Genomic DNA, 11723 nt, shown 5'->3' on the forward strand with positions numbered 1-11723 from the left:
CCCTATTAAGTATTTTTAATTCCCCCTTATTCAAAACACTCTAAGGCAATCTTTCAAAGTTTTTTTTTTTTTTTAGACTATTTCTTAGAGATAGAGAGTAACCATAGGAGACTTTGCCATTCCAGTCACTAGAATTCGGTTGCCAGCCGCCACCAACAGGACTTCTCTGAAAACCTCACCGGAGGTCCCCAAAGAGGTGGTCGGGGATCTCATAGGTCGCTGGAAATGTTTATTGCCCCAAATAGACTTCTGTTACCTCCCAATAGACATCTATTGCCCCCCAAAATTGAATGCTTCCAATTGAATCTGACGACGAGGGTGAGAGAGAGAGAGAGAGAGAGAGAGGTGAGAGAGAGGAGGCAATGAGCACCGGTTGCTAACGTCCTTTGGGACCTCCAGCCCAGAGCCCCCTCGACACAGGCACAAAGCGCGACCGAATGCCTGAGGTTGCCGGAATTCAATTCAGAGCAGCCTAACGTTGTCGTAGTGGTGAGGCGGAGACCTGGGAGACACGGGCTGCAATGGCGGTGCTGGTTACAGGTGAGTATGAAGCCGGTCTCGGAATGATAGGAGGACGGTGGCCAATTGACATCGACTTCAACGAGAAGAGAGAGAGAGAAACCAAATCAGAGGAGGAGAGATGAGGTAAGTAGGAATAAATTGTAATTTATTAATTAGGTTAGGGTAAAATTGTTATTTTGCTTCAAATTGGGTTAGTGGGAATAAAACTTTGTTGTTGAGGTAAGTGGGACAATTTTAACTGATTTTGGAGCTTTGGGTCAAGAACCCTTTTAGTTAGCCATTTTAAAAATATGTATGCATCAGTTTTCTCTATTTTAACTAGATTTGAATTTATATTATTTATAAAATGATTAAAAAATAACTTAAATGTATTTATAATAGAATGACTTAAAATGAATATTTTAAATTAACAAAAATAATAGAGAACATTATTTCACTCTCTATATTTAGAGAGCCACTAAGGAGTCTAGTGCAGCTGCTAATGTTGATAAAAAGTAAAGCATGCTGTCGAAAATAGCCAAGATAACGAGATTGATAGTCTGCCAAAGATGCTCTAAAAATTGTTATCTACCTGTTTGCCTTTCAAGCTTCCTGTTGGCGACAATTTCCAAATTTCAACGTTAGATAGTTTCAGTTCTATACGTACTTTACAACTGCTTAATAGATTAACAAACCAAAAGGCAGTGACTTACATCAGCGATGAAATAAGAATTAGGAAACGAAAACGCAGTCTTACATCAGCGATGAAATAAGAATTAGGAAACAACATCAGTGATGAAATAAGAACTAGGAAACAAAAACAGTGTCTTATACCAATGACACTAAATTCGTTTACGTTTGTGTTCCATTCCAGTTCAAATGAAAGACAAGAAATATTTTACCACGAGATTGATGATGCATGAACAAGCCCTCAAAAGATCACAAATGATCAGACTACATGAATTTCTTTCGAGTGTCAGAGACGAAACCACATCATTTTGGGCATTGAGTGTCCTCATGCTTCAATTTGTTCATACAAAACCGCTTGAAGAGTGAGGCCCAGAATACGCTTGTAAAACCTTTTTCCAAACAGCCTGAACATTTATTGGATGTCCCTTAAGAGTCGTCGAGGAGTCGATAAAATCTAGCAACACCCATTCATAATTGAAAAACTCAAAAATTTGACACAAATGGGAGCATAAATTAGTCTACAAACAGTATCCATACTTTCACATTGCACTGACTGAAAATTTCCAAGTGATGTACATCTCAACATGACATTCTTTCTTGCTACACTGCCACGAGGACAATTAAATCCCCATCCCTCGTCTGAAAATTGGACCTAAAAGGCATACCAGCTGCCTTTCTCACATTCCCAATGTGCATAATCCTACCGGCTCTCAGGGAATTTAGTCTCATAGGTCTGAGGCAACTGCATGAATGAAGTCATTTTTATCAGAGAGAATATGGGGCAATAGCAACAATCTATAAACAGCCGTAATAACATGTAATTACCATGAAAGTCGCTGTGATCATCTTCCCAGCAAACCATCTTCCATGGAGAACTTGTCGAGCATTTATTGCAGCTTGTGTGTTCTCAAATCTCAAGTACACAAAACCAGCGGTATTCCTGCTCATTAAACATATAATGAGAGTCAAACATAAAACTCTAAAACAGGAAAAAGGACACGAGCATTAATGCAAACAGAACTTACTTATCAACAAAAATATGTTTCAGCTTCCCGTATTTTGAACATTCCTCCTGAACATCTTCTTTAATGTCCACATCAATATCTGGTTCAGCCTGCTCAAACAGGGAACCAACAATTATATGATACAACCACTAATGGAATCAAAATAATGAATTCTTATTGAGGGCATCCACCACAAACCTCAATTTCTTTAGGATCAAACATATTTGTCAACAGTAAACATTCGCTTGGAACACCAATTGTATCTACAGAAGGAACAGTAGCTGTAGGAATTTGAAGACCCGGAACACCAAGTCCAGCAAGACCAGGAACAGAGGCCATGGGAGTACCAAGAGAAGAAACTCCTGGTGCAGCTCCCAGGATTGGTGCCGCTGGAAGTGCCACTGGTAGACCAGTGCTATTGACAGCAAGACTGCATAGACAACAAAATTTAAGCCCAACCAAAACAATTAAAAATACAAGAATTAGAAAAGACAAACCTTGATCCACTGCCACTACGATCCAGTTTCTGCATAAGAATTGCTCGTGACCGGGCATTCAATGACTGTAATATTATTAGCAGATTAAGTCAGTTATATTGCAGATCAACCAAAAATTATAATGCAGTGCAGAAACTTAGTTCAGTGTTTTGGTAAATCCATCTCTTTATACAACAAACCACTACCCTTTGGATTTGCAGTGCTGATGTCTGCACTGCCAGAAGAGTATTGTGCATTTCCTACTAGTCAAAGCAACTGGGTCAACTAAAAAAGTTATTAAGGGAGGGCTAAGTGGTGGGCTTAAAAAACTAGTAAAGTCATCTCCTTTCCAAAATGTTTTGAGAGAAAATGTACTTCTTACTAGTTAAACCAAAGGGGGAGGGGATGAGTCTGAGCCCAGTAAACAGGCTACAAGAATGCATGCTGTGCTGTATTCTCTATCTCTACTTTCATTACTGACTTGCAAATAAAATCACAACAGAGATTCTTTATATCAATGATTAAAAGTTGACAGAGTAAACGAGACGCCAATCTAAACTAATTTATCACGTTTTATTTCTCTGGATAATGAACTCTAATCATTTATAACAAGGAAATATATCTTCTCAAGTAACTAAGATGATAACAACCACATAAAGTACTAAGCAGATTGAACCAATGAAGTATCAATAACATTGTTTCCTTATCAAAAAATGAAGTAGAGGTGCCATTAGCATCAAATATAATGACATCTTAAAAGCAATATAGCAGAAGCCTTTACACATGCAACAATTACTCTCTAGACATTTATTAGGAGAGCAACCAGTTCTAAGCAATCATCTCAGCCTGTGAATTTTAACCAAAGAGGAAAAATAGATCTTACCAAGCCACCACCTTCATCGTCATCAAAATCACCAGCATTTGCTCCAACATCTTGCATTCCAGCCTGGTCAGTCACAGCTGATACCTAGATGAAATTGCAAAACTGGCAGATTAAGCTTCAAAATATATGCTCTAGCACAACAAAAAAAATCCAGAATATGTATGCAAGATTTTAAACATAATCTTAATTTTAGGAAGCACAAGAATACACCACTATGTAGCAATCCAACAGCTTTTGAAAAGCTGAGTCTAAACAATTGGTCCAAGTGGCAACTCTGATCCACCAAGTAAATTTCATGATGGTAGCAGTAAACTGCCACATCATTACAACAGTACGGCAGATATAGACAATTCAAAACAGAAGAACAAAAGAATTTTACACCGGAATTTTATAATAAGCTGACCACTTAACATATTATCCGTATAGTGGATCTTACGTCGGAATTCTATCTAAAGTTTCCACATAGAATACATGCTACCCAATACGAACATCTCTATAGAAAAATGCTACCCAACACTGACATCCCTATAGAAAATATGAACACCAACAAAAATCCAGCTGATTCCATATGGCAAAATGCATCTGATGGGTTGCACTATTCTCCTATACCAAAGCATCACTAATTTGGCAACAAGAACAAACATACCGAACATCATATCCTATCAATAAAAACTTTGAGCAGAATGTTGAAGAAATACAGACATGGCCTAATTCATGAACTAGAATATACAAATTCAACTGGCTTTTGGAGAAGAAAGTCCAATCACATTATAATAAATTGCACTTACCTTAATTACTCGACCAGCAATCTCCAATTGGCCATTCAAACTCAGTGCATTTCTAGCATCTTCAAGCCGTTGAAACTGCAGGAACATAACTACCTCAATCAGTTTATTTAGACAATACAATTACAAGGAATCTTACCAAGCATGATAGGAACATTTGAATGGATCTTATAGGCACATACAAAAATAGAAACATCCATCCTTATCAAGATTTCTAAGCCGTTGCCCTTTAAGTTTAAATGTTTTAAATTTAATACTTCCTAGTGGATTACTGGGTTCAATTGGCTCAGTTCTTATTGACTCAATTCTTGAATGCACTTTCATATATACATGTAATCCACTTGAGTTGGAGAACGCACCTGAACAAATCCAAAACCTTTGCAGTTGTTAGTTTCGTCAAGAGGCAACTGAACCAGTTCTACAGCACCAAATGCTCCAAAAACCTGCATACATAAGTATCACAATTAAAGGTCGACTAAAAAAGTCAAAATGAGAAGTTTATCAACAATAGGAGAGTTTCTTTAGGAATATAAACAAAAGTGCTCAAAACACAACTCCTGTTTTTTTTTTCCCTCTCATCTAAGACTTGGAATGCCAAAATTAGAACAATTTTAGAGAATTATTCACCTGGCGTAGATCATCTTCTTTTATGTTGGTGTGTAGATTGCCAACATACAGCCGTCTAGCTCCACCAGAATATGGACCTATCATCCCACCAGCTCCAGTAACCACAGAAGTTGACTGAACCAGATTCTTCTCAGCCTCTGATGGCTTCACCATCACTGGTTGACCTCGAAGTGGTTGACCAGAGAGTGCAATAGCCATAGGTACTGACATCGCATCATAGAACTCGATATACCTACAAACCAGACACCAATACTCTTGAGTCAAAGCAAGATATTAGTATGATATAACTGCAAGGCTATCCTTACATTAGTTTGTCTCGACAAGTTGGAAAATCCTATTTAATATGCACTATAGTTGGTACAAAGGAACAACTTAAACTTTTAAATAATGTGATGATTCTCTTATTGCAGCACAAAATCTAAGAACAAGGGCGATATAGCCCTCGAGATGAGAAGAAGTGGAAGGCATTTTGAAACCAAATTCCAAAATTAACTGAACAATAAAAACAACAGCATAATTTTCACCTTAATGGATTCATTAGTTTCTAGTCAACACTCAACACCAGACAACTGTAAACAACTAAATAACTTGGCCACTGTCAGACTCTTAATTCTTATTAGCCCTACCAATGTGTGATTTTTGAAGTGAGTCTTCTAATAAAAAAAATAAAAATATAAAATATAAAAATAAAATAAAAAACACTCAAAGCTTTTGTCACCAAGAATCCAAGACAGAATAAAATATTAAAAACTAAAAAAAACCTACCCAACTCCCTTGGACCGTCTTGAGTTACGATCCATAATGAGACGTACATCGCGGACCTGGAAAAATAAAATATTAGAAAGATTCTGATAAAAATAGACCAACAATTATTAGGAAAAGTAGAATAAGAGACACAAACATAAAGAGACAGACATATAAGACACCCAATCTCAATTTCTAATTGAGATAGATACTCTAATCAGAAAACTCCCTATACTGACTAGATTATCTGAAAGGTACATATAAAATTCTCATAAGTTCCCAACTTATGGTTGTCAAAAATTTTGCAAGAAACAGGAAGCATTTGGCCAAGGTTTGCTACTTTGAGGAAAACTATCTTCCATAGTTTTATGCAGTAAAAATGCTAACCAAATCAGGACAAAAACAGATCGCAAACATCCCGTCGGCTGGCCATATGATTTACTAGAATCTATTTCTTTACAGCCACTTTAAATGCAAAGAGAAAAATCAAGAGGTTTTAGCTTTTCAGCATTTGCTTTAGTTGAAGAAAATACTGGACTAATAGCCAATATAAGAGATAAGATGCCTCCAGAATATAACAGAAGATACACATTCAATCAGATAGAGCCAGGGTGATCCACTACACCCTTCAAGCATGTATAGATCAAACTGTATTTGTCACAGAACTTGAAACTCTTAAACTGACATGAAAAAAAAAAAAAGGAACACAATATAAGTCTGTCAAATCAACAGTCCATCTTTTTTAATTAAACATCATAAAAATTAATGACCAATGTATCAACCTTGCCGGCTCGTGAGAAGAAATCATATACATCTCTTTCGTCTGCCTTCAGACAAATCTGCCAAAGTTGTTCACCAAAAATCCAAAATTAAAAACCTGAGAAATAGAGAAGTCATGAGAACAAAATAAAACCGAAACACAAAAATACTTGCTCTGACCTGATAAGCAAATACTGTCCTCTGATCTCTTTCAGGATCAGCCTCTGGTTCTGTCACTTCTTCCTTTTTTTCTTTATATCTTCTGCAACACAGAAAGAGAAAATTGACAAAAAAAGTTCTATTATATTGCAAAATATGAACAAACGACAATAACATGTCGCAACAGAATATGCAAGAATTAAAAGTAGTATATCCTTGGATCCAAAACGAATAAAATAATAATTCCAAATTGGCAGACAATCTTTCTGTAGAATTAATAAAGGCTGAACCCATGCACCATAATTCTGCAGGGAACTACACATACTTAGCATAAAATTACCAAATTATGTAGATGAAGAAGTTAACAGCCCTTGTCACCTTAAAATTTGAAGTAGAAACAACGTGGAGAAAAATATCGCATGAAAGTTCGTAATGCATTAATTAAAAATGGATTTTGTACCTTCTATAAACAATATAATGTTAAATGAAACAGCACCATCAAGTTGTATGTATGGCAGTATCAAAGGACCTAGTTGCAATTATCTGGAACATGTTAGAGCTTTTATTCCAGTGAAAAAATCATAAACAAATAGAATAACTTTACCCCTAGAAACTGAAACACAGCCTAGTATCTACTTGAAAAGTCAGTAAAAAAAATAAAAAAAGATGATATTAATATGATCAAGTGTTTTTAACTATAAGTCTAAATGAGAAAGCTTGGAAAATAAAACACAATTTATGGACCAAAAGCATCCAAGACAAGCAATTTGCACTAGTTTCTCGATACAGGAATAAAAAGACATAAAGTTATACACTTACATACACACAAGGATGTAATTATCTCAGGATTTATGCAGGTTTGTACGTATACGGACACAATGGCAGGTACCTAAGCTTACAAGGAAAACCACATAAGTCCCTTTAGATCCAGTGATCACTAAAATCAACTTCCAAGGATTGCAGACGTCATCTATAACCTAAATGCTAAAGGCAAGCAATCACACATACTAAAATTATACATATAATATATCCTGTGAAAAATTAATAGCCAATCTTGTAACCCTTCCCACAAGCATCAGAAGATGAGCTGCTTCTCTAAGCAAAGCCCATCACTCCCTCACCAGCATTTCTGCAACAGAATAAATATAATTAAGCAACTGACTTCAGAGGGGGAGGATAACAAAAAGCATAACATGACATCACCACCGCGGTCAAAATCTCCAATATGAACCCTCACTCTTGCATTGCAAGCTTCTAAATAGAAGCCTGAAAGTTTAGAAGAAACATTTAAGACCCATGACCGAGCTGTACCTGGCCCAATTGCCAGAAAGACCATCTGAAGACTGCTCTAGTATATCTGCGAGTTCCGAGAATCTAGGGTTCAATATTCAGAATTTCTAAGGCTATTAAATAGCAGAAGTAACTTATGAAGCTTAAGCACGACTAACTGAGATTTTATTTAAACAATGGCATGAAACCCCATTGTGCAAGAAAAAGTTAATACTTTGAGGAAGCAGTAGACACTGCAGGATATAATACTAATAATAACAACAATCCAGTGAGTTTAGTACATCTTTAAAATGAATGCATTTCCACATCCAGTACAGAAACAAGTACACAAATTGATCCTCGTCAAGTGAGTTTAGTGCTTACAAACAAAGTGAGTTGCCAAAATACAATTGGTCACGCGTCTGATTTTTAACACAAAGTCTCCATCAACAACTGTTCCTATAATGTAGGATTCTTTGTTTTTAGTTTTCAGATAACTTTTTCACAAGCTCCCTATCCCTATCAACACTAAAAATTAAAGTGGTTCACCAGCTTTACAGTTCCAGAGTTCAAGGTAAAAATAAAATCACTTGAAATTCAAGCTAAAGATCCTAACCCTAGCTAGCCAACCTTTCTCTGAAATTGCCATATTGACACCAAAATGCCTGGAGGGAAAAGAAACTAACAAATGCCTGTCAGAGGTTCCAATATCTACTCAACCCACAATGTCTCACTCATAGAAAAAACAAAAAAACAAAAAAATCTACTAGCATTTACAATATATAAATTATGAAAAAGGCTTGGCTCCTTACATATAAGAAGTTATTCATCCTTTTAGCAAATCAGCACAACATGTGTCCATTACTCTATCCTTCATCCTAATAACCAATTCCCCTTGAAAGTCAATATCTGTCAAATTGTGATTGGCTTGTAAAGATGAATTGCTCTTATACAAAAGGAGCAAGCATTTCTGTAGTTTACAATACATATATACATAAACATGATACATCAAAGCTAGTGCCTCAAGGATAACATGACTTTCGACCTAATTAACCGGGAAAAAAAAACAATAATGGACGGCGGTAATGATGTCACAGAAGGTTTGGAAGATGCTAATAACAGAAATTGCTAAAAAACAGAAAAAGATCCTGAACAATGGCTCTTGGTACAAGGCTCTTCAAGCCTTGAAAATGTTTGGAAAGTGCCTGGTGCAAGAAGCATAGTTGAAAAACTTAAAATGCATATTTTACTCGCATTGTTCCAAAGACATTCCAGAAGCGCGCGACTCACGACCGATTATCCTAATAGCTATTCTTTCGGCATACATACACTTGCCACCCCAAAAGAACCTCTCTCCACAAATTAAAAATCCTCTTTAACTGCTAAAACTACAGTATCCTACAGCTCTTTAGGATCCATTTTTGTAAAAGACTCCTAGGACCTCCTCCTTTCAAAATCAGTGCTAGAAATGGGAAATCCATAGAAATTCTCAAAATCAGATGGGAATTAATGCAGTAGAGCACCAACTGTACCTTTAAAATGGAGAACTAAACATAAGTCTCCCTACCTCTTACCAACAAAAAGGGGCCAAAAAATCTCTCCCATCAGAACAACTGTTTAGATTTATTAGGACAAAGGGAAAGCTTGCACAATGATCAACCTCTACTATAAGTATGCGTAGCATATGCTTCCTCCCCAACACAAAGCATGATACAATGAGGAGACAATGTTGTTACTCTAGAAGTACAATTAATTTAACCAGTCCCTGTTGAAGTAGAAAAATAACAAGCAGCACAAAAAGCAAGAAAGCCAAACAAGAACTAGACTGATCAACCAAGTTTGCTGGCTTGCAGATATAATGAGGTTCACTTATCTATTCTTATGCACTATTAATCTCATGTGGACCATTGATAAAAATAAAATTAAAAGTAAAATAGATTACGAAGTCTACAAAAAAAATCTAACAGCTACAAGGAGTAAGGAATACCTGCTTTCTTTCTCCCGCTCCCGTAGATCTTTCTCCTTCTCCCTTCCTGTATGCTCTATGTCACGGCTTTTCTCTCTTTCATCCCGATCACTTCTATGCCTTTCTGAATGACTCCTGCTTCGACGTGACCGATCCTTCTCCTTCTCCTTCTCCTTCTCCTTCTCCTTCTCCCTGTCGCGGTCAGTATCGCGGTCACGCTCTCTCCTATCCCTGTCTCGATCACGATCCTGTTCTCTGTCCCTGTTCCTATCTCTCTCCTTGCCATTTCTTTCCTCCTTTTCTCTATCCTCCCTATCTCTGTGTTCCCGACTACTCCTGTGACGGTCCCTTTCTCTATCTCTGGACTGTGAACGGTGGCGAGAAGATCCCCTCTCTCTTTGCCGATCATGGTCATGCGACTCATCTCCAGATTTTGAACGCTTTGAGCGACGCTCCCCGTCATGATCTTTATCATCACTCTTATGCTTTGAACTTCGGCTGCGGCCTTTTTCTCCAGACTTCAAAGTTTCCTCCCCACCATTTGCATTGTCCTTTGATGTCAGAGGTTCAGGATTTTCAACTGTTTTCTCTAAATAGTCATACTCATCGAAATCCATCAGACCTTTCTTTTACAGACCTCAGAGATATAAACTTCAATCCCGCTGATACCTGCACCTATATACAAAAGTAAATCAATAAATAAATAAGCTTAACCACAGTTTTGATTTGCAGCTGCATTTTGCTGCCGAAAGTAAGCCAAAGGAAAAGAGTAGTTTAGACAGAGAATACCACACGCCAAACACAACATCCTTTCTTTCTTTCTTTAAAAAAAAATTACGAAAGCGATACAGATTCTTAGTTCTTTACTAGAATTTACTTCACCGGAGTTCAAATCCATTATCGATTTGAAAACCATACAAATGAGAGTGAAACAGAAGCAAAGCAACAAATCCATCCCTAAATAGCAAACCACAGGCGAATTGCTATCAACAGTGCAACACCGCAGCAACAATAATCCATGCTTCCAAAAATTGATAAATAACCCAAATACACAGTGTTAGGGTTTTACTGCGAGCTTGAATTTTTACCTCCGGCGCGAGTAGAAGCAGCGATGAGCCGAAGGAAAGCAGAGCTCAGTGAATTCGAGAAGCTAAAGCGGATTTCAATTACGGTATCACTCTTTCTTCTCCTCCTTCTCTCTCTCGCGCACTAGGGCAAAAAGTGCAGGCTATCAATTTGGGCGCCACGTCATATACATCACCCAGCCCGACCCGGATGGGTTGGTTTGTGTTAACCGGGTCTGGAGCCCTGAGTTTTTAGACTTTTCACCTTTTTATCCTTTTCTTTTGGGTCTTTGACCAAAAGCCCCAAAATAAACCAAAGTTATCCCACTTACCCCAGCAACAGATTTTTATTCCCAGTAACCCCATTTAAAGTAAAATGATAACTTTACCCTCAACTTAATTAACAAACTACAGCATTGCCACTCAACTCCTCTCTCCAGCCGCATGATGCATCTTCTCTTTCCTCCCTCTCTCTCTTCACTCCGGCAGCGCTCTCTCAGATCTCTCTCTTCACTCCGGCAACGCTCTCTCTCTTCCACCGCCGGAAACAACTGCCGTCGCATTCTTCCACCCCTACACCAACGACGGCGGCGGAGCAAGAGAGTGCTCTAGTGCGCCGTCAAAGCCATCCAGGATGAAAACCCCAACCTTGACTGCGTCGTCTTCACCGGTGACCACGACTCCTCCCCTGATTCACTCACTTCCCGAGCCGTCGATCTCTTTGGAGTCAAACTACTTCACCCACCAAAGGTACAGTGCTCTCTTTCATACTCTATCAATATCCCTAATTCAATTT

At 37.7% G+C, this 11723-nt stretch overlaps 1 protein-coding gene across 2 annotated transcripts; it reads right to left on the bottom strand.

The window, feature by feature from the left end:
- Nucleotides 1-1271: 1271 nt before the first annotated feature.
- On the bottom strand, nt 1272-11104 carry LOC112170095 (RNA-binding protein 39). Of its 2 annotated transcripts, none has more exons than XM_024307246.2 (14): nt 10952-11104; nt 9885-10532; nt 6650-6731; nt 6493-6549; nt 5732-5787; nt 4967-5198; nt 4699-4782; nt 4343-4417; nt 3555-3638; nt 2693-2757; nt 2394-2625; nt 2217-2305; nt 2017-2131; nt 1272-1933 (listed from the first exon to the last, which is right to left on the bottom strand). In XM_024307246.2, exons 2-14 carry the CDS (start codon nt 10478-10480, stop codon nt 1892-1894), a joined length of 1809 nt encoding a protein of 602 aa, XP_024163014.1. In that variant the 5' UTR covers nt 10481-10532; nt 10952-11104; the 3' UTR covers nt 1272-1891. The 2 variants fall into 2 exon arrangements, with proteins under 2 accessions (XP_024163014.1, XP_024163013.1); XM_024307245.2 differs by having other exon boundaries at nt 9885-10538.
- Between the last annotated feature and the right edge of the window lie 619 nt (nt 11105-11723).

Source organism: Rosa chinensis, chromosome 6 (genome assembly GCF_002994745.2).
Source record: "Rosa chinensis cultivar Old Blush chromosome 6, RchiOBHm-V2, whole genome shotgun sequence".
Lineage (NCBI taxonomy): Eukaryota > Viridiplantae > Streptophyta > Magnoliopsida > Rosales > Rosaceae > Rosa > Rosa chinensis.